At 45.5% G+C, this 25,993-nt stretch overlaps 1 protein-coding gene across 1 annotated transcript in view; it reads right to left on the bottom strand.

The window, feature by feature from the left end:
- Positions 1-295: 295 nt before the first annotated feature.
- The window catches only part of LOC105355675 (uncharacterized), a 30,154-nt gene continuing 4,456 nt past the window's right edge, over positions 296-25,993 (bottom strand). The window contains exons 2-6 of the mRNA XM_078930554.1: positions 23,300-23,848; positions 12,595-12,800; positions 2,834-2,945; positions 1,955-2,112; positions 296-885 (exon numbers count right to left, since the gene is read on the bottom strand). Of these exons, the coding sequence (XP_078786680.1) occupies positions 849-885; positions 1,955-2,112; positions 2,834-2,945; positions 12,595-12,800; positions 23,300-23,749 (963 nt within the window). The 5' untranslated portion in view covers positions 23,750-23,848 and the 3' untranslated portion in view covers positions 296-848. The remainder of the gene's footprint in view (positions 886-1,954; positions 2,113-2,833; positions 2,946-12,594; positions 12,801-23,299; positions 23,849-25,993) is intronic.

Genomic DNA, 25,993 nt, shown 5'->3' with positions numbered 1-25,993 from the left:
CAAAAATGTCTTTACATCTGGACGGTTTGAGTAAATTGATGGTCAGTGATACATCGGATTCTGTGATGTTTGTGAAACTAAATATTGGTTGGCTTGCGTCTATTGAAAGTTAGTAGGTTTCCACAGGTGTGAAACAACTCGCTTTGTTCTGGAGAAGAAACCTTCAGAGCTGAAATGGTTGGAGCAGAATAGCTGCAGACAGGAGCAGAAGTCTCTCTGATTGCAACGATTGACTCATGAAACTGTTAAAAACTTGTCAAGTTAAGGTGTTGAAGGAAAAAAGAAAAAACAAAACTCACAGAGAAAAGCAAAAACTGCTTTATTACATGAATTCATGCATGAATTCAGTTCGTTCATCTAGTGTAACACAACCGTTGAATGAAGGCTCTGTGCTTCTTTGATTCTCTGTGATTTTAACTCAAAGGTTAAAAGATTAAAAGAATAAGAAAACAGCACACAATCACAATTGCTAAAATAAATCCTTAAAATATTGAACTCCAGTTAATGACTCCAACATGCAGTAAAACCATAAAACATCTGACTTTAGAAAAGATCGTGTAAAAAGTCCTGAGATCATACAGACATGATCAGAAATCACCCAAATCAAAACCTAAACTGAAAGAAAATTGTCCAAAATTAAATTCATCATGTTAGTTATTATTCATCTTTAGAAAGAGAATCATCAGCATAATCAAAAACTTGACACACGTCTGTGATTGGTGGGGACAAAAGGGGGAGGAGCTACAGCAGGCATTTTCAGAGCAAACAGTTGAAAGTGTAAATATTGGCTTAAGAGCAGAAGACGTCGCAGGTGGGAGGAGCTCCAGGTTGGTCAGAGGAGGGGGGGTTCAGGAGGGGGGCTGAGGAAGTGCAGCTTCATCGTCTCTGAAACAGCACAGAGAAGATGTTTGGGATGTTACAGTTGGAAAACATCACATCCTCACATACAAACGCAGTGTCCAGGTCTGGAAGAACTCAGGTTTACCCCGTCCACACTCACTAAACGTCTACAGACAGGATGAAGCTGCACGGAGGCTGAGGAGCAACACAAACACCTGTTTTTTCACTGCTTGGTAATCTCAGTAAAAAAAGCTTTGGTGACAGAACGACCACCACTGTTCAGCTGACTGTAAACATGAAGACTAACTCTTCCCTCAGCGGATCCATGAAATCCACCAGTAAATGTTGGATCTTTAGGTTACTTGTTGACCTCTCATAAACCGCTCAGGTCACTTTAAAGTTGTTGTCATTGTTATCTGCACAAATCATGCTCAGCCTTCTGCATCCTAATGAGCAACACTCATCACTTATAGTTACACCTGGATTAGAAAATATGTACGTACGTACGTAAATAGATCCTGTATCTGATGGTCTCGTTCAGCTTTATTAGCCCGTAATTTACAAACCAGGAAAAAACAATAATTAAACTTTATTTTAAAAGTTTTTCTGGTGTTGTTTTTTAGTTTTTCAGCTTTTTTAACAGGGCTTCACGGTGGCGCAGTAGTTACCACCGGTTCAAATCCTGGCCGGGGCTTTTCTGTGTTAAGACATTCTTCATAGGTTGAGTGGTGACTTTAATCTGTCTCAAGGTGTGAATGTGAGTGTGTGTGATTGTGTGCACCGAGCCTTCACCCCACAAATAGGCTTCCACAGACGAGATACAGCAGGTTGAGAAAATGGATGGATGGATGGATGGATGGATGGATGGATGGATGGATGGATGGATGGATGGATGGATACATGCATGGATGGATGGATGGATGGATGGATGGATGGATGGATGGATGGATGGATGGATGGATGGATGGATGGATACATGCATGGATGGATGGATGGATGGATGGATGGGTTTCATAGCGGCAGAATAAGGAATCAAGAAGCTGAAGAAACAAACAGGTTGGCCCCCACTGTTTAAAATGCCGTGGGGGCGGAGCTCCTCTGTTAGCTTCCTTACCCAGACGGACGAGGCACATCCTCTTCCTCTGGCCATAAGTTCCTGATCACTGCTTCAGCATCTTCAGCACGCAGATTTTCACTGCGGTTGTAATTCACAGAGTCTCGTTTACAGTACTCCAGGTTCTGCCTGAGCTGATTCACATCAAACTTCAGCACCTTTTCAAAATAAAGGCTTTAGTTAGCTTCATCCTTATTTTAACAAGACAAACTGTTATATTCAGACATTTTCTGTAATTCTGTTAACAGCAGTAGAGACAAATTTAAACCTCATGTTGAAAAGCTTTCAATCACTCAGAACCTGAAACCAGATGATTCTGCTAACCAGCTGAAGCAGAGACAGGTGGAGAACCAGGACCAGGCAGACCTGCTTCAGGGTTTTATTGGAGGTTTGTTCAAATGTTCTCCATTTTAATTATTGAATAAAAAAGGTCAGTTCCTGTCCTTCACAGCTGCCTGTGGAATATCTATACCAACTGGTTTTCATAAATGATTGGAGAGTCATGACAGCTGATCATTTACCAGTGGACGTAACTGAACACCTGAGGTTTCACTTTTTTTTTACAGCATAAAGATGTAATACTTGTTAACAAGTATTACACGTTCATGTGAATCCTGATGATTCAATATGATTTTGCAACAGTTTGAGGTCAGCTAAGTCCAGCTGTGACAAGGACAGCTGTTCTTGAGGGTTCTAGTCTTCTGTACAGAGAAGAGAAGCTGCAGAAATGAAGCTTTAGAGGAGATGGATGCAGAGCAGCAGAATGTTCAGTTAGAGGTAAGCAGAATGATTGTAGTTTGCTAGTCTGGAGCTGGAATGAGGAAAACTGCAGGCTGAGAGCTCAGAGGAATGGAGATGCAGCTTTGACAGTGAAGGTACCGTTTCCCCGACGTGGAAAGCGATGGCAACGTTGTCCCAGACATAATAAGGTGCGAGATACAGAGGGATCTCCTCAACTGTTAAGTTGTTGTCATTTTGGATGAGCTTGAACCTGTCAGGAAAAAAAAAACGTATTAAAGAAGAACTAACAGGATTTATTTGTTAAACATTATGCTTTGGTGGAAAAAAAAAGGATTCAGTATTTCCCCTCTGTTGCAAAGATGCTTGAAGGCTATTTGTTTAAGAGGACCTGGCTGCAGACAACAAGGTAGCACAGACATCATTAGCCGGAACCAGAAGCCCTTTACTGGAACTGGAAGTTCATGTCTCATACCCCCAACCCCACAGTTTGGTTGAATTGTATTTGTTGTTGTTAAAAATGACTAATTTAAAAGGCGACCCTAGTTGACTTTTTAGAGAGCTTTACATCCAAAAAGGTCCGAAAACGTCTTTTTAGGCAAAACTACAAACACCTATCATTTTTCATAACTTATCCATCATATATCAACACCATTTTTTTTTTAAATGTAGGGATCTGTGTTTGCTACCTTCCATATTTTTTTCAGACGTCCAGGTGAAACAGATGATTTTTAAAAAATCCTGATTCATCCCAAAACCTGTGCTTTTTCCGTCTGGACTCCAAACAAGTGTGTTTTAAAATAACTTATGTTTCAACTATCCACACCAAGTTTCACACGCATATAGCTGAACATGTCTAAATGCTCCCTGAACATTCTTTACAGATATAAAATGAACTGGTCAACTGTAGGATCTAATTTCCTCTTACATGCTTCAGCCTTTTCCTCACGCTGCAGCTTTTCCCTCAGTCTGCCCTGTTGCTGGAGTCAAATTCCCCCCCCCCCCCCCCCCCCCCCCCCGCTCCCTGTTCATATGCTAACTACCCAGGAGTGAGGTGACAAGAGTTTAGCCACAAGAGGGAGGCTAGACTGCTTTTTCATTTGTTTTGTATGTCTTTTATAGATTTTTATGAATAATCATTTCTTTTTTAGTCATCTAAAATGCAATTAACTTAATATTTTATCTTTTTTTTTTTACAAACAAAACACATGAATGTGCTCCAAAACAAAACCCAACTCTCAGTACAGTTCTACAGATGTAACATAAGACTAAAGGCCCGTACACACCGGGACGAATATTCGCCAGGCGTTATTCGCCAGCGTTTTTCGCCACGTTTTTTGTGTTCACACCCAGGCGATTTTCGCTGACGGTGAGCCGAGCGAACATGCAATTTCATTCCCTGACATTAGATGGCGCTTAATGTAAACAGAAATACTCCTGTACACAAGGTGGCGCTGCGCAACTTTACCCTTCTTAAAGTCGCTTTTCACTCAGAAGAAGATAGCAAGTATTTACGCGCTTGTCAGAATAATACAAAGAAAACATGAATATTTCAAGCATCAGTAGCTCCAACTGGTACTTGGTAAGGGGATATTTAAGAATGTCCGTCATTATTTCTTTGCGGCAGTGTTGACGCTACTTGGCGTCTATCTTCTTCGCCGGTATGTGTGCTCAGCAAGGCAGTTTTGTGTTTGAGCGCCCCCAAGTTGTGTTTTACTGTAACTTCAGAAGCTCCAGACACGTGTGCAAAAGCGCCATTCTCATTGGTCGAATAGAGAACCCGAGGCGTTTTTTTTTTTTGACGCTTTGTCGCTTGGCGTTTTTTCGCGTCGGTGTGCACACTCTCATTGGTGCCCTTTGTTTAGTCACGAGGCGTTAAACGTCGGCGAAAATCGCCGGCGAAATTCGTCCCGGTGTGAACAGGCCTTTAGACAGTAAATGTCTCTTTTGTCCTTTTTTAATCAATGCTGCAACTTCTTTTCCTTTTTATACATCCAATGAAATTAAACTACAAAACCAAAAAACACCACATATAGCAAATTTTTCTAAATAAATTATGTGTATATACAATATGTAGCACTTTTAAACAAAATAATAAGCACAAAAAAATGGAACTCAAAATTTAAAACCCAAATTAGAAATGGCAATTTTAAAAAGATAATTTTTTCAGCCTGCTAAAAGTGCACAATTGTAAAAGCTCTTTTATATAGACAACTGTTTGGTTGCTTAGAGCTCTAAATATAAAAACAATGCCTTTATGGACGTGGCACGGATGGCACGGATGTTCAGCAGGGTAAACCCCAGGAAAGCGGCGGGACCTGATGGAGTTCCCGGAAAGGTTCTGCGGGCCTGCGCCGATCAACTCTCCCAGGTCTTCACAAAAATCTTCAACCTGTCGCTAGCTCAGGCTTTCATCCCTGCATGCCTGAAGTCATCCCCTATCATCCCGATACCCAAAAAGTCCTCATCCACAGCCTTCCTCACGGACTACCGCCCACTCCTGTCATCACAAAGTGTCTGGAGCGGCTGCTCCTGGGACACATCAAAGACTCCCTCCCTCCAATCTTCGTCCCCCACCAGTTTGCTTACAAAGCAAACAGATCAACGGATGATGCCATTTCCATCACCCTCCACACTGCGCTGAGCCACCTGGAACACAGAGAGACCTACGCCAGGATGCTCTTTGTGGACTATAGCTCAGCCTTTAACACAATCATTCCTGACATTCTGGTCAACAAACTGTCTGAACTAGGACTCCACCTACTCACCTGCTCGTGGATCAAGGACTTCCTGACAAACAGACCACAGACAGTCAAACTTGACCCCCACCTCTCCTCCACCCGGACGCTGAGCACAGGCTCCACACAGGGATGTGTGCTGAGTCCTCTGCTGTACACACTGTACACAGCAGACTGCAGACCAGCCCACACCAGCAACACCGTGGTGATGTTTGCAGACGACACTACTGTGGTGGGGCTGATCTCTGGGGACGACAAGACGGCCTACAGAGACGAAGTCCTGAAACTGTCAAGGTGGTGTCAGGCTAATAACCTCATCCTGAACACCACCAAGACCAAGGAGATCATCCTGGACTTCAGAAAAAACAGAACAGATCCACCCCCACTCTACATCGATGGAAACTGTGTGGAGAGGGTCCACAGCTTCACCCTCCTGGGCACCACCATCTCTGCTGACCTCACATGGTCTAACAACACCATGACTGTCATCAGGAAGGCCCAGCAACGCCTGCACTTCCTGAGAAAACTTAGGAGGAACGAAGTCAGCCAGGAGCTGCTGGTAACGTTCTACCGCTCAACCATTGAGAGCATTCTGTCCTATGGCATCACAGTGTGGTTTTCCCACTGCACTGAAGCAGAACGGCAGAGTCTCCAGAGAGTGGTAAAGACAGCGCAGAGGATCATCGGCTGCCCCCTCCCCTCACTGAAGGACATTTACCAGTCTCGCTGCCTCAGCAGAGTGACTAGCATCACCACTAACTCCACCCATTCTGCTTTCCCTCTGTTTGAACTGCTGCCCTCTGGAAGGAGGTACAGGTCCATCAGAACCAGGACAAACAGACTAAGAAACAGCTTTTTTCCACAGGCAATTATCATACGGAATGCACATACGTCCACCAACCACACCTCACTCTAATTTTACTACAATGCGTGCAATATCCTGACTGTCTAACCGGGTCACTGTGCAATAACTTGATATTTATTAAGATGTGCTCACAGCAATTCATGTAATTCCATTCTATTTTATCCACAAATATTTAATATTTAATAGTTTCTGTCCATATTGTTCATTTTTTGTTAAGAGTTGTAAATACAGTATTTCTTTTTCTATTCTATTTTTATTTTTATTTTATGTAACTCCTTCACTCCAAGGCTGCTGCAATTTCATTGTATCCCCATGTACAATGACAATAAACGATTCTGATTCTGATTATATCACTTAGACACAGATGGAGAACCATATCAACTGGATTAGTAACAGGGTGGCATGTGTAGGTTTAACTAGGTTAAAAACTTACATCACTAGACAACATGAAGCTATTCATCACATTTTTGACCTAAACATGTAAACACATGCTTGGCTCTGCGGTTAAGAAACGGTATTTGGGAATCTCTTCATACCAGGAGCCAGCCTGGCCATAGGAACATCGCTACACTGCCCACCCAGACTGGAACATCAACGGGGTCCACTTCACAGCCGTGAGGCTGCTGTGTTTAACTCCAGCTGCCCCAGTAAGGGCAAGAACTGCAGCAACAACCACCGACCAAGCCGGCAAGCCCTGGCAGAAAAGATCCCCACAAGAAACACTGGCTCAGGCAGGCTAGTCAAAAAAATATATAGTTTTGCCATTGTCTTGCAGATCACAGTTCAAGTGGTTTAGTTTTCCAGTAATATCAGTCAAAAATGCAATTTCATATTTACCATATTCATATTCACCATATTCAGCAGACATTTCCTCCAATAGCACATTGAAAATCCTGTGCTGTTTTGCTTTGCAGCTGAAGTTGTTCATGATTTCACAATAGGAGTCATTATGTGTCCAGAGCCAATCACTTCTGCACATAAGGCCTACTGGTGAATGAAGCTGCAGTAATGCAGACATTTTGGGAAGTCTGGGTCAGCTTTACAGTGAGTGATGAAACCTGTTTGTCTATTGATCATAGCAGGAGCCCCGTCTGCAGTCACTGCTACTGGCTTTTCTAATGGTACCTTTTTCTGCACAAAAGCTCCTTCACCGTGTTATACATTTCAACTCCTCTTGTAGTTATCTGTTAGGGCAGTTGTGTCAAGAGTTCTTCTCTTGATGTAAAAAAAAAACAAAAAACACAGCTGCGCTGCACTGCTGCTGTCCACAGAATCTTCACACTGGATGCAAAACTGCTTTGCAAGATCCAGGTCCACCTGATCAGCCAAGTTATCAAACATAGCTGACACTTGTCTATACATTGTAGTGGAAATTAGATCACTTCTATTTTTCACATCTTTAGGTACAGTGTTAGTGATTATCATCATTGCTTGATTGACAACTTTTTAATCTGAAAATGCCTTCTTCTTGATGAGAAAATGAGCGGATCTGAACAAAGCTTCGGTTCAATTTTTTTTTTCATGCTATATGCAAAAGTCTTTGTCCTTAAAGCCAACAGATTACAGCCCCCCACCCCCCACCCCCCACCTACTGGCTGCTGTCATGTTAACTGTAGCTTGCAGCTCCAGAATGAAGAAGGTAGTACGACATGAAAAAGCTTAAGCAGGGTGTTTCTCGAGGGGCGGTCGCCCGTGTCAGGCGGTCACACCTGCTCAGGCCCGCTAAATGCTACTTGTAGCTTTAATTGTATTTGTTGTTGTTCAAAATGACTAATTTAAAAGGCGACCCTAACAGGAACCCTTTTTGTTTAAATTTTATACCTTTAACGCAGGAGATGTCTCTGTCAAAACCTACTATTCCCTATTCGCTGCTTGACTGATGAGAGTGAAGATGAAGATGAAGATGAAGAGCACCATTCAGGACAGTTCTTTTCTGTTCTGTAAGCAGTACTTCTATCTGAGGGTCTGAATAGCTAGCAGGAGAGTGTAAGCGAAGGATTTAAGGGGGTTAGTTACTTCTGCACCAACAGTCCTGCCCACGACCCAAAAGTGAAATTCTAATGAAAACCTGCTGCTCAGGAGTTGCAAAAGACACAGGCTTTTTAAATTTAGCTAAAAATTGTACAATCTGAATTAAAAGACCACATTTTCAAAAATATATAACGGCTTTCCTCTGTTCTTTATCCAGCACTACAATGTCTGGTTGGTTCGCCATTACCATCCTATCAGTCTGGATCTGGAAGTCCCACGGGATCTTTGCCCTCTCATTCTCTACCACTTTCGGAGGTGTTTCCCATTTTGACCTTGGGGTTTCCAGTTCATATTCTGCACACATGTTCCTGTATATTATTCCAGCCACTTGATTGTGGCGCTCCATGTATGCTTTCCCTGCCAGCATCTTACACCCTGCAGTTATGTGCTGGATTGTTTCAGGCGCCTCTTTGCACAGCCTACACCTTGGGTCTTGTCTGGTGTGGTAGATCTGAGCCTCTATTGCTCTGGTGCTCAGGGCTTGTTCCTGGGCTGCCAGGATGAGTGCTTCAGTGCTATCCTGTAGGCCAGCCCTTTCTAGCCATTGGTAGGACTTCTTGATATCAGCCACTTCAGTTATGGTCCGGTGGTACATCCCATGCAGGGGTTTGTCCTCCCATGAGGATCTGTCCTCCAGCACTGTATCCTCTGTTCTCCATTGCCTGAGACATTCACTGAGCACACTGTCATTTGGGGCCTTGAGCTTGATGTACTCATGGATCTTGGATGTTTCATCCGGGATAGTGGCTTCTACGCTCACTAGTCCTCGGCCTCCTTCCTTGCGGCTAGCATACAGTCTCAGGGTGCTGGATTTGGGATGGAACCCTCCATGCATGGTGAGGAGCTTTTGTGTTTTAACATCCATGGTCTGTATCTCTTCCTTTGGCCATCTTATTATTCCTGCAGGGTATCTGATAACTGGCAGTGCGTAGTTGTTTATTGCCCGGGTCTTATTTTTGCCATTGAGCTGGCTTCTCAGGACTTGCCTTACTCGTTGGAGGTATTTAGCTCAGCTGTTGCAGCTTTCCTTGTTGCCTGCTCCAGGTTGCCATTTGCCTGCGGAATTCCAAGGTACTTGTAACTGTCCTCGATTTCTGCTATTGTTCCTTCTGGGAGTGAGACCCCTCCTGTGTGGACTACCTTGCCTCTCTTTGTCACCATCCGGCTGCATTTCTCGAGCCCAAATGACATCCCAATGTCAGTACTGTAGATCCTGGTGGTGTGGATCAGGGAGTCAATGTCACGCTCGCTCTTAGCATATAGCTTGATGTCATCCATGTAGAGGAGGTGACTGATGTTGGCCCCATTTCTGAGTCGGTATCCATAGCCAGTCTTGGTGATTATTTGGCTGAGGGGGTTCAGACCTATGCAGAACAGCAGTGGGGACAGAGCATCACCTTGGTATATCCCACATTTGATGGACACTTGTGCAAGTGGCTTCCCATTGGCTACAAGGGTGGTTCTCCACAGCTTCATTGAGTTTCCTATGAAGGCTCTTAGAGTCCTGTTGATGTTGTACAGCTCCAAGCATTCAGTGATCCATGTGTGTGGCACTGAGTCATCGGCCTTCTTGTAATCAATCCGGGTTGTGCACAGGTTGGTGTGTCGTGACTTGCAGTCTTGAGCGACTGTTCTGTCGACCAGGAGTTGGTGTTTGGCTCCTCTGGAGTCTCTACCAATGCCCTTCTGTGTGTTACTCATGAATTGATCCAAGTGCCTATTTATCTTGGTTGCAATGATGCCTGACATGAGCTTCCATGTTGTGGAGAGACAGGTTATTGGCCGGTAGTTGGATGGGACTGCACCCTTTGAAGGATCCTTCTGGATGAGGATCGTTCGCCCTTCCGTTAGCCATTCGGGGTGAGTCCCATCTCTTAGCAGCTGGTTCATTTGTGCTGCCAGGAGTTAATAGAGTGCGGTAAGCTTCTTTAGCCAGTAGGCATGTATCATGTCAGGGCCCGGTGCTGTCCAAGTCTTCATACCTGAGACTCTTTCTTGGATGTCTGCCACTGTGATGGTTACTGGATTCTGTTCAGGGAGGTTGCTATGTTCTTTATTCAGAGAGGCATTGCTGTTATGTGCTGTCTCTTTCTCCCATATACTTTTCCAGTACTGTTCAGTTTCCAGCCTTGGTGGGTCTGCTCGGCTGTTTTGACCCTGCCACTGAGCGTACACTTTTGCAGGTTGAGTTGCGAAGAGCCTGTTTATTCGTCTGGCTTCATTGTCTCTTGTGTACCTCTTTAGGTGGCTACTCAAGGCTAGGAGCCTTTGTTTGGCAGTTTCCAGTGCTTCACGTATGGGCATCTGGCTGTATCTCTTAGGTACTTGCTTTCTCATTGTACCTCTTTGAGCCTCTGTCAGCTTACTCACATCCTTCCGAGTTACCTTGCTTTTGGCCTCTAACCGTTGCTTCCATGGTGGGTACTGTATTCTTCCATGGTTGCTCTTGGATCACTGCTGCTGAAGTGTAAACCAGTTCATTGGTTTCTGTGATGGTTGTGATAGGAATTGCCCTCAATGCTTCATTCACAGTTTCCAGTAGACTTTCAGGCGCTCCATCACTTAACCGATGTAGCTGGTGTCGGGGTTGCCTAGTGTTCATTGTACACATGATCTTGTCTTTCATGTCAGTTGCTGCCTTGCTCAGCGTAATTGTGGTTGTTGGGGCTGTGTACCCAATCTCAGGGTGGGAGTGTGGTATAACCTCCTCTCTGACCTGCTGTTCTGGCTCTCCCGTGGCATTGTATTGTATCGCTTCAATCTCAAGTTGTGATGGGAGTTGCCGTTTGTGTATGTTAGAGCACTGGGCTACCAGTTGTTTGGCAGTTAGCCTTGATTGATTCTGGGTGGGATTACTTGATGATGTAGCATTCTAACAGATCCATCAGGCTGCTCTGGTCCCTCAGCACCTGACGCAGACTTTGTTTGGCCGGGCGATGTCTGAGCCAGCATGACATGCAGTTCATTGTTGTGAGGTAGGGTCTTGCCCAAGGACCCTCACTGGGTGATGTTTATTGCCCGTCATTGTTATGGTTATTGCCCCATTTCATTGCCATTTTTTTCCATTACCATTAATTGTTCGTTCCGCCCTGGGAATCGAACCCGGGTTTCCTGCATGACAGTCCTGCACCTTACCAACCGAGCTACCCAGCCGGTATATATATATATATAAACACTATTAATAAATGTTAGTTAATTATGTTTAGTAGTTACATGTTTATTTGAACATTATTGTTTATGTACTGATGATTAAAAACTACACAGTGAGATTACATAAAGATAATTTTGTATTAACAGATAAGGCGTTTTATTACAAAGACTGAAAGCAGCAACTTCGTGCTCTGTTGTAAACTGTGCAATGCGCGCATCATGGCATAAAGGCGCTGCTGGCTCTGTACAAAGCGTGTGACACGGAAAGCACGGCTTCCTTAATGAGCTCGTACTTATCGGGGGAGAACTGCAAAGCCGGTAGCAGGAGGAGACACGCGGGGCGGCTTCAATAAACACTCCTGTTGTCCGGAGTGATCTTCTGCCGGGAACTTGACGTATTGCGGGGCAGAAAGAGACAGTGACGTATGTTTCAGAGGATGTCCGATTGGCCAATCTACATGTCAATCAAGTCCTGTTCCTAGTCGGTGAGGATTTTGATTGGCTGGTGGATTTTTAAGAAGTACTTTTTTTTTAAATCTTTTTTGGCCCGCGATCTACCCTCTTGTCCTTGAAGATCGACCGGTCGATCGCGATCGACGTAATGAGCACCCCTGCTTTGAGTTTATCAATTTAAGAATATTTCTGTTTTTTTCCACAGTAGGAGATGAATAGAAAATACATTCATTCAAAAACTTGTGAACTTCTAAAGAACCTTTGACTTGTATAAGTTACAGAGATGAGAAGAAATGAGCTTTGAAATGATTTTAAGAGCCTTGCAATGAACTGGTGACCTATCAAGGATGTACTGCGCTTTTACCCAAAAGTGCTGGGATAAGATCCAGCATCCCTGTGACCCTGAAAGGGCTTAGAAAATGGATGGATAATTTTTAAGAACAGTTTTGATCTGAGAATATAATATTAATAATTGAAAGTAATATTTCTTTTTGTCTTGTCTCCAGATCCAAAACTGATTCGATTACAGTAGATTTTATCTTTAACATTTGGGGGAAAAAACAGAAAAAAGAGAGACATGGGCTCAAAAATGTTCTTCTTTGCCCTGATACCATGTTTTATTTATACACAAAATCTCTGTATTTGCTGCTGTTCCTCAAGCTTACCCGTGCGTCTCACACATGGCCTCTGACCTCCAGATGAATCTGCCGTCTTTGAAGAAGCAGACGGCGTTCTGGTCTTCAGCCAACAAAGGATACCGGGAGAAGTCCTCTGGACCATTTGGACTGTGGACCAACACTGAGTACATAATTTCCTGTTTGTACAGGACCGTCTCAAAGACCCGCATGACCGGCTGACCACCAGCACAGAACTGAGGAAGAAGACGGAGAAGTTCTTCTCATTAGTCTGAATAAGAGGCCCACTGAACAGACAGTGTGTTGTAGGAACAAAACACAATGATGTGGTGGTGTTTGGTACTCCAGCTGTAGTACTGGATTCTCTGAAACTCTGGTTCTGTTATTGGGGGCTGTACACACCTGTAAGGTAGGATGGGGGTGGGATTCCTTTTAGTGGGAGGTGTGCTGGTTTCTCAGACTCCCATAGATATTCTGCGTGCTGCATCAGTGTGTGAAGTGATCTGCTGACTCTTCCAGCAGTTTTGATGGACATGATGCATGTCCGTAGTTTAGATTTGTTTGGGAAGTGGGAGCGTACTTCTGGGGAAGATGATTAAGCTCAACAAACTAAAGTTTGAATGAAGTCTTTTGTATTTCAATGTTTTGACTTCAACTTTTTTAGCTTCCTGGAATGAAAAAACACTCAAACTTTAAAAAGGCTCCCATTGTCATTCATCTTGTACCCACATAACAATAATGCTGAATGTTGGTTTTAGAATGGAGCTAAAAAAGTATCGTTCCATCCTCGATTCTGCAAGTTATGTCACTAAAAAAGCTAAGTTTGGTCTACAATAATCTAGAAACACCTAAACTGTGAGAGACATAAAAGGAATCCAGGAAATCACATTGTTGTATTTTTAAAGAAATTATTTGTACATGGATCAGAAAAAAAGGATGCATCTCCCACAAACAAGGAAGATTTCTGTCCCTCAAAGACCTTTTACTCCTTTAAGAAGGAGAACACTTTAGAACACGCTAGAACACCTTTGGGATGAATTATAGTGGAGACAGGTATTCTTGGGATGATGCTCCTCCTTCCTCCTCCAAACACGCCGAAAGGAGTTAAGACCAAAAAGTTCTATTTTGGTCTCATCTGACCACAAGACTTTCTCCCATGACTCCTCTGGATCATCAAGATGGTCATTGGCAAACTGCCAATGTATTACTTATAGTAGCCTTGGAAACGGTGGTCCCAGCTCTCTTCAGGTCATTGACCAGCTCCTCCCATGTAGTCCTGGGCTGATTCTTCACCTTCCTTAGCATCATCGATACCCCACAAGGTGAGATCTTGTGAGGGGCCCCAGTCTGAGGGACACTGACAGTCATCATTAGCCTCTTCCATTTTCTGAAAATTGCTCCAACAGTTGTTCTTTTCTCACCAAGCTGCTTGGCAATTGCCCCGCAGTCACTTCCAGCTTTGTGAAGGTCTACAATTTTGTCTCTTGTGTCTTTTCACAGCTCTTTGGTTTTGCCCGTGTTGGTAGTTAGACTTCTGACTGATTGTGGGGTGCACAGGTGCCTTTATGCAAGCTAACGACCTCAAACAGGTGCCACTAATTTAGATTCAGGAGCAGAGTGGAGTTGGAGTATTTAAAAGCAGAACAGCAGGTCTTTGCTGGTTAGAAATCTATCTGATAATCAAGTGATCGAATACTTATTTGTCACAGTAATATACAAATAAATTGTTTTTAAAAATCGTACAACGTGATTTCTGAATGTTTCTTCAGATTCTGTCTCTCACTGTAGAAATGCACCTATGATGAATATTTTAGACCCCTCCATGTTTTTTAAGTCTGAGAACTGTATACATATGGACTAGAAACGGTGGTCCCCGCTCTCTTCAGGTCAATGGACTATACATATATATATATATATATATATATATATATATATATATATATATATATATATATATATATATATATATATATATATATGGTCCATTTCCGTCTTGTTCCAGTAGCCCACTTTCCATCAGGGTGCTCTGGTCCCTCAGCACCTGACGCAGACCTTGTTTGGCCGGGCGACGTCTGAGCCGGCATGACATGTGGTTCATTGTCTCTCATGTTGTGAGGTAGGCATTAGCGTTAAGGGTCTTGCCCAAGGACCCTCACTGGGTGATGTTAATTGCCCGTCATTGTTATGATAATTGCCCAATTTCCATTGTTATGGTAATTGCCCAATTTCCATTGCCATTAATTGTTCATTCCGCCCTGGGAATCCTGCATGACAGTCCTGCACCTTACCAACCGAGCTACCCAGCCGTTAATACTGCTGCAGCAGTGATCCTTGAGATGCTTAGCTACAAGAGCAACCATGGAAGAAAACAGTACCCACCATGGAAGCAACGGTTAGAGGACAAAATCAAGGCAACTCGGAAGGATGTAAGTAAGCTGACAGAGGCTCAAAGAAGTACAATGAGAAAGCAAGTACTTAAGAGATACAGCCAGATGCCCATACCTGAAGCACTGGAAACTGCCAAACAAAGGCTCCTAGCCTTGAGCAGCCACCTAAAGAGGTACACAAGAGACAATGAAGCCGGACGGATAAACAGGCTCTTCGCAACTCAACTTGCAAAAGTGTACGCTCAGTGGCAGGGTCAAAACAGCCGAGCAGACTCACCAAGGCTAGAAACTGAACAGTACTGGAAAAGTATATGGGAGAAAGAGACAGCACATAACAGCAATGCCCAGTGGTTGGTCTCTCTGAGAAAAGAACATAGCAACCTCCCCGAACAGAATCCAGTAACCATCACAGTGGCAGACATCCAAGAAAGAGTCTCAGGTATGAAGAACTGGACAGCACCGGACCCTGACATGATACATGCCTACTGGCTAAAGAAGCTTACCGCACTCCTTGAGCGCCTGGCAGCACAAATGAACCAGCTGCTAAGAGATGGGACTCACCCCGAATGGCTAACGGAAGGGCGAACGATCCTCATCTAGAAGGATCCCTCAAAGGGTGCAGTCCCATCCAACTACCGGCCAATAACCTGTCTCTCCACAACATGGAAGCTCATGTCAGGCATCATTGCAACCAAGATAAATAGGCACATGGATCAGTTCATGAGTAACACACAGAAGGGCATTGGTAGATACTCCAGAGGAGCCAAACACCAACTCCTGGTCGACAGAACAGTCGCTCATGACTGCAAGTCACGACACACCAACCTGTGCACAGCCTGGGTTGATTACAAGAAGGCCTATGACTCAATGCCACACACATGGATCACTGAATGCTTGGAGCTGTACAACATCAACAGGACTCTAAGAGCCTTCATAGGAAACTCAATAAAGCTGTGGAAAACCACCCTTGAAGCCAATGGGAAGCCACTTGCACAAGTGTCCATCAAATGTGGGATATACCAAGGTGATGCTCTGTCCCCACTGCTGTTCTGCATAGGTCTGAACCCCCTCAGCCAAATAATCACCAAGACTGGCTATGGATACCGACTCAGAAATGGGGCCAACATCAGTCACCTCCTCTACATGGATGACATCAAGCTATATGCTAAGAGCGAGCGTGACATTGACTCCCTGATCCACACCACCAGGATCTACAGTACTGACATTGGGATGTCATTTGGGCTCGAGAAATGCAGCCGGATGGTGACAAAGAGAGGCAAGGTAGTCCACACAGGAGGGGTCTCACTCCCAGAAGGAACAATAGCAGACATCAAGGACAGTTACAAGTACCTTGGAATTCCGCAGGCAAATGGCAACCTGGAGCAGGCAACAAGGAAAGCTGCAACAGCTAAATACCTCCAACGAGTAAGGCAAGTCCTGGGAAGCCAGCTCAATGGCAAAAATAAGACCCGGGCAATAAACAGCTACGTACTGCCAGTTATCAGATACCCTGCAGGAATAATAAGATGGCCAAAGGAAGAGATACAGACCATGGATGTTAAAACACAAAAGCTCCTCACCATGCATGGAGGGTTCCATCCCAAATCCAGTACCCTGAGACTGTATGCTAGCCGCAAGGAAGGAGGCAGAGGACTAGTGAGTGTAGAAGCCACTATCCAGGATGAAACATCCAAGATCCATGAGTACATCAAGCTCAAGGCCCCAAATGACAGTGTGCTCAGTGAATGTCTCAGACAATGGAGAGCAGAGGATACAGTGCTGGAGGACAGATCCTCATGGGAAGACAAACCCCTGCATGGGATGTACCACCGGACCATAACTGAAGTGGCTGATATCAAGAAGTCCTACCAATGGCTAGAAAGGGCTGGCCTACAGGATAGCACTGAAGCACTCATCCTGGCAGCCCAGGAACAAGCCCTGCAATAGAGGCTCAGATCTACCACACCAGACAAGACCCAAGGTGTAGACTGTGCAAAGAGGCGCCTGAAACAATCCAGCACATAACTGCAGGGTGTAAGATGCTGGCAGATAAAGCATACATGGAGTGCCACAATCAAGTAGCTGGAATAATATACAGGAACATGTGTGCAGAATATGAACTGGAAACCCCAAGGTCAAAATGGGAAACACCTCCAAAGGTGGTAGAGAATGAAAGGGCAAAGATCCTGTGGGACTTCCAGATCCAGACTGATAGGATGGTAATGGCGAACCAACGAGACATTGTAGTGCTGGATAAAGAACAGAGGAAAGCCGTTGTGGTGGATGTGGCAGTGCCAAGTGATGGAAACATCAGGAAGAAGGAACATGAGAAACTGGAGAAATACCAGGGAGTCAGAGAAGAACTGGAGAAAGCATGGAAAGTGAAGGTGACAGTGGTGCCTGTGGTAATTGGAGCACTCGGGGCAGTAACCCCCAAGCTGGAGGAGTGGCTACAACAGATACCTGGAAAGACCTCAGACCTCTCAGTCCAGAAAAGCGCAGTGCTAGGAACAGCTAAGATACTGCGCAGGACCCTCAAGCTCCCAGGCCTCTGGTAGAGGACCCGAGCTTGGAGGAGAAACCACCCGCGGAGGGTGAGAGGGGCGTTTGTTTGTTTTTAAATATATATAAAATTTTCTGCAATTCTGCAGGATAGAACAGAACAGGCCAAATCTGACACCAGGACATGTGTGCAGTAGATGCTTGACACTGGTAAATTCTGAGCGTTTCTTGGCCACTACAGCTGTAAAGTCAGGAAAGACGCTGTAGCATCTTTTCTTAACGTGAAAATAATGCACCCTGACAAGCAGAGGTCTAGGAGGGGCCCTGTTTTGGGTTTTGGGCCAAGAGCTCTATGAGCACGATCCAGCAGGGGGGGGTTCATCCAATTTCAATAGATCCTGTAGAAGTTGGGAGGTAAATTCCCTGGGATCAGGTGTTTCTACCCCTTTCTGGAACACCAATCAGACGGATGTTATTACGGCGTGCTCTTGCTTTTCTAGATCCACACATTTGGTTTGCAGTTGTTTGACCTCCTCCTTTAGGGTTTTCACAGTGGATTGCAGAGGTCATCACTGCATGTTGTGGCTGAAAGCTCTAGATCTTTGATGGTGGCTCCCCGAGAGTTGACAGTGGCTTGTATACAGCAGCTTTAAATTCCTCCTTCACAGATGAAATTTCAAACCGAAACGTATGCGTGACTGCATCAATCTTACTGTCCAGCTTGTCACAAATGTCCTGCTTCAGAACCTCCAGAGCTCTGGTAAATGTGACTTCATTTAGCGGCGCACCCGCGTTGGGTTCCTCACCGCCTTTCATCATAGCCGTTTGTACACAAAAGTGAGACACCGAGTCCTGGTCAGCTTGTCCCCGTTTCTTTCGAAGGTCTTTTTTATCTCCCATTTTGTCCGCATATGCAAATATGCAAGTCAAATTAATTCCCCAAGAACGTCGGCACTAGCTTGGCATGGATACTGCTAGTGATTAGCTTTAGCTGAGACGTGCCAAAGTTTTAGAAAAAGCTCTGTATGTTATTTCTCATGCGCAACTCACACAGTGGCTGTCCCGCTGTGGGTACCGGATCGACTCGGGCTGGCAGATGGTCTCGGGGTCCTTCAGGGTCCTTCCACCAATGATTACATCACAGTATTTGATTGGCTGGAAGTTGGCACGATGACGTGTACGATAGTGATTGGTCAATTTATTGGTCCAGACAAATCACGCTCTTACAGTTACGGTGAACGATAATACTATAACTTTCCGTCATCTTATAGAACAGAAAATATTGTTCTTAATATCCTGATATTGCAAGGAAAGTTTTATATACACAAAAAATAAAAATTTCAAGACCAAACCACTTTTTTATTACATTTCATTAAGAGCTCTGTTTTTTTTTTTTTTTTTTTTTTTTTTTTTTTTTTTAACTTGTCCTGTCCAACAGCTAGGCAAACAGATGAGAGCTGAAGGCCTCTTGTGTTGGACATATTTTATTTTAACAAGAGGGGTTATTCATCTTCAGACAAACCAAAGGTATGTCTGAATAAACCCCTTTTGTAATTGAGGCCAAACTTTATTAATTTCAATCATGTTTGAAAATCTTTGGTGTTGGACCGGACGGAAAAGGAAAGAGGGGAAGAAGAGAGAGGGACGTTAGAGAGAGGGGGGGGTAGGAGGGTGATAATCGGAGGGGAAAGGGGGTAAGACCATGAGGCAGCATAGAGCAGACAGACTTACTGGTTGTTTATCGTTACGGTACGGTTCAAATGTAGTAAAAAAGGGCGGGGCCTGTTCACACACACTCAAATATTATCAACACACCTGCTAGCCGCAAAAATGTCCACATGTCAACATGCACACAAAACAAATAGTGTTCACGAACGCATACCTATGCCTTTAAACCAACTAGTGTGAAATCTTTCATTCATTCAATCATGCAAACTATTAGTGCAAAGGTGAGCCAACACCTGTGCTCAGGTGAGTGTTTATGTTCTTCTAAAATGGATGGTGGAATGTGAAAAGAAGGAGGAGGAGCGCCCAGCCACCCCCACCCCCACACCCCCGCCGCAGCAGCAGCGGCAGCCGGAATTCCCCCAACGCCACACGGGAACAGGCAGGGAACAACCGCCCCCCGGGCGACCAAGACCGCCACCCAGGCCAGGGCCAGCAGGACCGCCGCGAGGCCCCCAGAGCCAGAGAGCAGGGAGGCGCAGAGGGAAAGAGAGCGCCGCCCCAGCCCAGCCAGGAAAGCAGCCCCCCGCCGCGCCGGAAGAGCCCAACGCAGGGCCCCACCGGAGAGGGACGCCCACAGCCCCAGACGAGCACCCCACCACCACCCAGGAGTTCCGGGCATCCCCCCGCCCCGACCCCAGGTACGAGCCAGGACCCCCCAAGGGAGACCCGCTCCGCACTCCAGGCAGCCACCCACCCGGCCCACGGTTGGTCCAGGGAGGAGCAAGGCAGGGGCCCGCCGCCCCCGCCCAGGAGGGGGGAACCCCGGGGAAAAAAGGGCGGCCCACAAGGGGTGTTATAAATATGGCCCGACCAGGCTCGGCCATGTTGGAAGTTTGGCGGGGCCCAGCGCCCAGGGGCAAGGACCAGGACCCACCCCCCAGGGACACGAACACCCCCGGCTCTGGTGTAATATGAACCCCCCCACCGCGCGGAGAGAGCACCGCCGGGCCCAGGGAGCCGGCACCCAAGGGACACGGCCGCCATCGCCAAAGGGCCCACACCCCCCACCAGGGAAGGGGTAGGGGACAGATGGACCCAGGTCCCACCTTCCTTGTAAAATGTGTGTGCGTGTATGGGTGCTTGAGAGGGTGATTGTGTGCATGTGTGTGTGTTTATGTTTGAATGTATATATTGAAGGGGGAGGCGTGTGTGTACTAAGGGGGGTGCAGTTAAAATTGGCGAGTAGGGCACTAAGGGGACATCTCCTGATTACTCACAGTGATGTCCCCTCACCCTCCACACCAAGGGGCCCTAAATGTCTAAGGTGCGGTTAAAATTGGCGGGTAGGGTGCCAGGAGGACATCTGCTGCTTGCTTGCAGTGATGTCCAAGCACCCCCCCTACCAAGGACCATACATGTCTAAGGTGCAAATAAAACCGAAAGAGGGGGGGCCCACTCCATACGGCAACCATAGGAGGGGGGCCACTCCCAAGTAGCCCCCCCCCAAGGCGCATCGCAGGCTAGACCCCCTCACCCTAATATGAGGTTATATAAGGAAGGGGGTAAGTTGGGGACAGCTGGTAAACTGTCCCCCGGTGGTCAAACAGCCGTCCCCCAGCCCACCCCCAGCAAAGGGGCCAGGGCCACCCAGCCCAGGGGCCCACCCCCGGAGGCGCCGACACCCCAGGCCCGGCACCACCCGCCCCACACAGAGAGAGAGGAGCCAGAAAGCGTCGCCCCCCCCCCGGAGCAAGCCCAGGCCCCCACCCCCAGACGCCGGCCCTAGAAGAGCTCTGGTCAGGCCTCGACGGGATCGAGGAGGCCAACCGGCCGAGGCAACCACTGATTGCCTCAGCGGAGACCCCGACCCGCTAGCCCCCCCGACCCGTACTAATAATGGGCCCCCCCTCCCCCCCAGAATGCCCCCCCACAGGACAGGGCCGACAAGCCCCCCACCCCACCCCACCCCAGACCCCGCAGCCGAAGCGGGTGACACCCAGAGCGACCGGGGGCCCCGAGAGGGTTGTCCCGTCCCGCCCCAGAGCCAGGGAAGGGCCGATCCCAGCCCCAGGTGCAGATGGGCAGCCCATCCGGCGCCGCTGGGCCCCCCCCACCCGAGCAGGGCCCCCCGCCAACCCCCCCCAGCACAGGCAAAGGGACCACCCCCCCAAGCCAAGCCAGACCACCACCCCACCCCCCCACCACGCACCCCCACACCCAAGCCCAGAGGACCACGCAGCGCCCCAGCCCGCCCCACCCAGGCACCGGACCCGACCCCCCGACCAACGGAGCCCCCCACCGCCCCCGCCAGGCACCGGAAGCCCCGACCCCCACCCCAAACCACGGCAGAAGGGCAAGGAGCAGCGACGACCAAGCCCCCCACCCCCTAAGTCATGGAGTCAACCACAGGAGACCAGAGAGACTGAATTCTTTCAAAGTTACTTGAGCTTTGGGCTGACATTTTTTCCAAGCTGATATGATCAAACAGCAGATTTCTGTGTTGACTTATGTTTATATTTTTCTTGTTTTTCCAATTTATTAAAATAGTTTTTTTGGCAATACAAAGAGTTATGAAAATGATAGATGCTCTGTTTTTACGTGCAATCCCTTATCTGAAAAAGAAAAAATGGCTTGAAATTGCTTAGTTTTGTTCAGAAATACAAACTTTATGAGTACCCCTAACCACTGTTAAACCAGTTGGATTGGTTTTCTGTTTTTTTTATTTTTTTTATTTTTTATTTTACTTATTTGTTTTGTATTTGTGTGTGTGTTATGTTTATTCTTTTCTTTTCTATTCTTTATTTTCTATGTTTATATGTTATGTCTGGCAGGGAGCCAGTTTAGCTCGTGCTGGTTTGCGGCGCCTTCCATCCGTGAAACCAGGGCTCGACTCCAGGCTGCTCCCTGTTCCCCTCTCCACCTCCGCCGGCTCCAAGCCCGGCCTGAGAAGGCTGCGTCAGGAAGGGCATCCGGCGTAAAACATTGCCAAATTTACCATGCGACTTGTTCGCTGTGGCAACCCCTGATGGGAGAAGCCGAAAGTGGAAAAAAAAAATGTGTTATGTCTGGCAATGGTGATTATTTTTCGAGGTAATGTTGATTATATGGTTATTGTTCGTCATTTAATGTATGATACCTCAATTGTCAATAAAGTTAAAAGAAAAAAAAAGGAAACGTAAAATCGCTAAGTAGTTTGTCCAACTGGTGTTACCGTAGGGTGACATCATCATTGCTCGAAGGACCCCGAGATGATCTGCCAGCCCGAATCGATCCAGTACCCCCACCGGTGGAAGAAGAGTTTTAAACTAAAAACTCTAGAATATTCTGTTCTAAAAAATAATTTTCAATCCAAATGTTTTCATCTACAATTCCATGTTATTTCTTTCTCACATCTGCTCCTTGAATTTTAGAACTGAATGTGGCCCACAAGTTAAAATAATTGCCCACCCCTGAAATACAGGGTAGTGCAGATGAAGAACACTTGGTTAGGAGAGCTATTGCTCCTTGTTGCGAAAGTGGTAGTGGAAAAAACGAAAGTGTTGCTTGGAAATTAGCTAGATTAGCCAGAGAGACAAACATTCATGGTAAAACCCTAGTTAAGACGTTTTTGTACCCGGCCACTCCTTTTTGGGTTTTTCCAACCGTGCAAGTGTATTTGTATCTCCCCAAAGGGAAAGGAAACTAGGATGAAATAACAGCAGACAGGTTAGACACAGTCCATGCTTCATTCATTCCCATATATACAGCTGGATCTGAAGACCTAGGAAGAATGGAAATTACAGCAATTATTAGGATGCGAATTATTGCAGAAACAATGGGAAAGGGAGAGGAGAGGTCGACATTTTTTCAGTATTCAAGACAAAGTAGGGAAAGATATAAATATCAGAACAAAAGCCAGAGATCACGTCATAATATCATGATTGAGGAAGGGACACACTGGTTTACATAACTCAACTCAATTATCTTTGCCTGTTTCTGATACAATTATTCTCCTGCCCCGCCCTGTGCCAGAACAGCTGTTATTCTGTTTCTCACAGTTGAAGTATTTCTGTGATGGTCATTACAGACTTTTCATCTCAAAGGATAATTTGTGGAATCTCTGGCTGATAAAATTTTGAGCAGAAGCTGGAAACATAGAAATGCCAATCTTGCAGAAGATTTGGGGGTCAGAGCTTTACCTGCCGACTGTAGGCCTCTAACACTTCATCCAGGGGAAAGATGAAGCGGAAGTTGCCCAACCGGGATGTGGATAAAAAGGCCGGGGACTTCGCGAAGTTCGGCAGGTCGATCTTCCCGTTCATATTAGGGTACGTCTCCTCCATGAGCTGCTTCTCAGCAGCTTCCACATCCTCCGGTCTCACATGCAGGCTCCACCAAAGCATGGATTTACCATATGGATTCCTAAAGCCTTCATCCTGCCGGATTCCTTCCAAGCCCACACGTGTTGTGTCATGTTTCAAAAAACTGACTTGGAACTTTGGTTGAGGATATGCTGGGATGTCGTCTCTGTAGATGTACTTGTTTGGATGATTAATTTTTATAGCAGCCTCCTTCAGCTCAGGAAGCTTTAAATGCCTTTCTTTTACAAAATTCTCAGTGCATCCTCTCCTGTTTGTTCGCCGCTGCATGTTCAGGTGAATGAAGATGAACCAGAATCAAGTCCTGACTGTGGGTTGTTGTGTTGCTTTGGAAAGTCTAGCGTCTGATTCTGGCGACGTGGAGCTGTCCTGCAGCAGACAGAGAAAATGCAGGTCATGTTAGTGACTGTAGGATCTGTGCACACAGACTGGAGATCCATCAAGAAGAAACTGGTTCAGGTTCTTTAGTTTCTTCAAATACTTACAGTATTTGAATACAGTATTTCTTCACATGTTCATGAATAATAATGCCTTTTATATATAAAAAAAACATTTCACTTTACAAGACATTACTAAAAAACAATTAAATCATGAAGAACAGAACAAATGAAGGGGTCCATGATGGTGTAGTGGTTAGCACTCTTAACCCACAGCAAGAAGGTCCTGGTTCAAATCCCAGTGGGTTCTTTCTGTGTGGAGTTTGTGTGTGTTTTTCTCTAGAAAGTTCAGTTTCCAAAAACAGGATTTATAGGTTAATTGATGATCCTTAATCGTCTCTAGGTGTGTAGGTGTAACAGACTGGAAACGTGGTCAGGGTGAACCCCGCCCTCATCCAACAGTAGCTGGATTTGCTCCAGCAATCTCATGACCACAAAAGTAAATCAGTTCTGAAGATGAATGGATAAACAGACTACAGACAGAATTGACAAAAGATTCAAGCAGATGAGATCTGATGAAAAGAATAATTCTGATGTTTCAAAGCTCAGAAAGAGATTTCACAATTTCATACACCCACTCTGATAGAAATTGTGTTTTTGGTGTTTTTAACCCTTGTGCTATCTTAGATGACCCCACCCTTCATTGACGTGTTCTCCCTACCATGATAAAGGTGGAAAAATTTCATGTAATCCATGGACACCAGTGAAGATCACAAATCATTGAAGAAAAAAGGTTCAGAGCACTGTCTAGTGGGTCTAGATCAGTGTTTTTCAACCAGTGTGCCGCGGCACACTAGTGTGCCGTGGGAGATGGTCAAGTGTGCCGTGGGAAATTGCCCTCATTCACTGATCTAAAAACATTTTCCATCTCCAGGAACTCAGCTCTTTGTTCATCCAAACAGGCCCTGATAAAACACTGAGTAGTTAGGAATATAAAAGATCTTATAATTACTTTTTCTTTTCTTTTACTTTTCTTTGTGTTTATTTAATTCTATTAAAGACATTTTGATAAGAATGACTGTACCGCAATTTACCTGCAGCTATGACAGTTTGCGGAAAAGTCCCGCCCCTTTAACTGTCTCCGCCAATCATTCTTGAAGGCTTAATCACATGTCATCAGTCTGACCAATCAGAAGTGCTGAAAGTCTTCACTTCCTTGTTCTTAATTCTGCTGATAAAGTCGCTCAGTTCTTACAAAAATACCAGCTAAAGCTCGTCTTTAGCGGTGTAGCTTTCCACAGAGTCCGGTGTCAGACCGTGGAACAGGTGAACAAAACAATGAAGCTCAGAGACGCTTTCTGCAATTTTTCAGCAGTTTTCACACTACATCTCCCATGATGCATTGGCTTAAAGGGCCAGTGTCCGAGCGCACAATGAGTTGTCCTTGTGAAACGTCTTGAAACCACAACAAACAAACAGTTTCTTAATTTTCTAATTTAACTTTCATTTCATCTCTTAGAAAAAAACAGCCGCAACTTCCTGCTTTTCCGGCTACAATTATCACCAAAATGCACGTGAGATTGCGGGCGGGCGGGGGGGGGGGGGGGGGGGGGGGGTTCGATCAATACAGACCATGAATTTCTGTTTTTTTTTCTTTTTTTGGATGCTGGTGTGCCGCGGGATTTTTGTCAAGGTTAAAGTGTGCCGTGGCTCAAAAAAGGTTGAAAAACACTCGTCTAGATGACCCAACTCCCAATGTTAAAGTGCCTAGGATAGCACAAGGGTTTCTATGATCTTGTAGCAATTTGCAGAAGATCTTTAAAGAAAATTAAGCTGAGAATTGCATTTCTGAGTTGTTCTCTATTCAAATTGTGGTAAATCAGTGGGGAAAAAAACGCAGTTGGAAAAATATTGTAGTTTTGACGTAGAAGCTACAATCAGCAGACTACAAGCTCTCTGCTCTGCTCCGTTCTGATGCATCACACAACTAGATAGAACAATCGTTGATTATAATAAGATTCCTGCATTGGTTCCCCATATGGTTCAGGATTGATTTTATAGACACTTTTAACAGTTTTTAAATGTCTTAACGCTCTTGCGCCTTCTTATCTGTCAGATCTTTTAGTCAAATAAAAAT

Source organism: Oryzias latipes, chromosome 14 (genome assembly GCF_053564925.1).
Source record: "Oryzias latipes strain Hd-rR chromosome 14, Olatipes_Hd-rR_3.1".
NCBI lineage: Eukaryota > Metazoa > Chordata > Actinopteri > Beloniformes > Adrianichthyidae > Oryzias > Oryzias latipes.
Note: the sequence above shows the minus strand (reverse complement) of the source record. Positions and strands in the feature narration are given on the sequence as shown.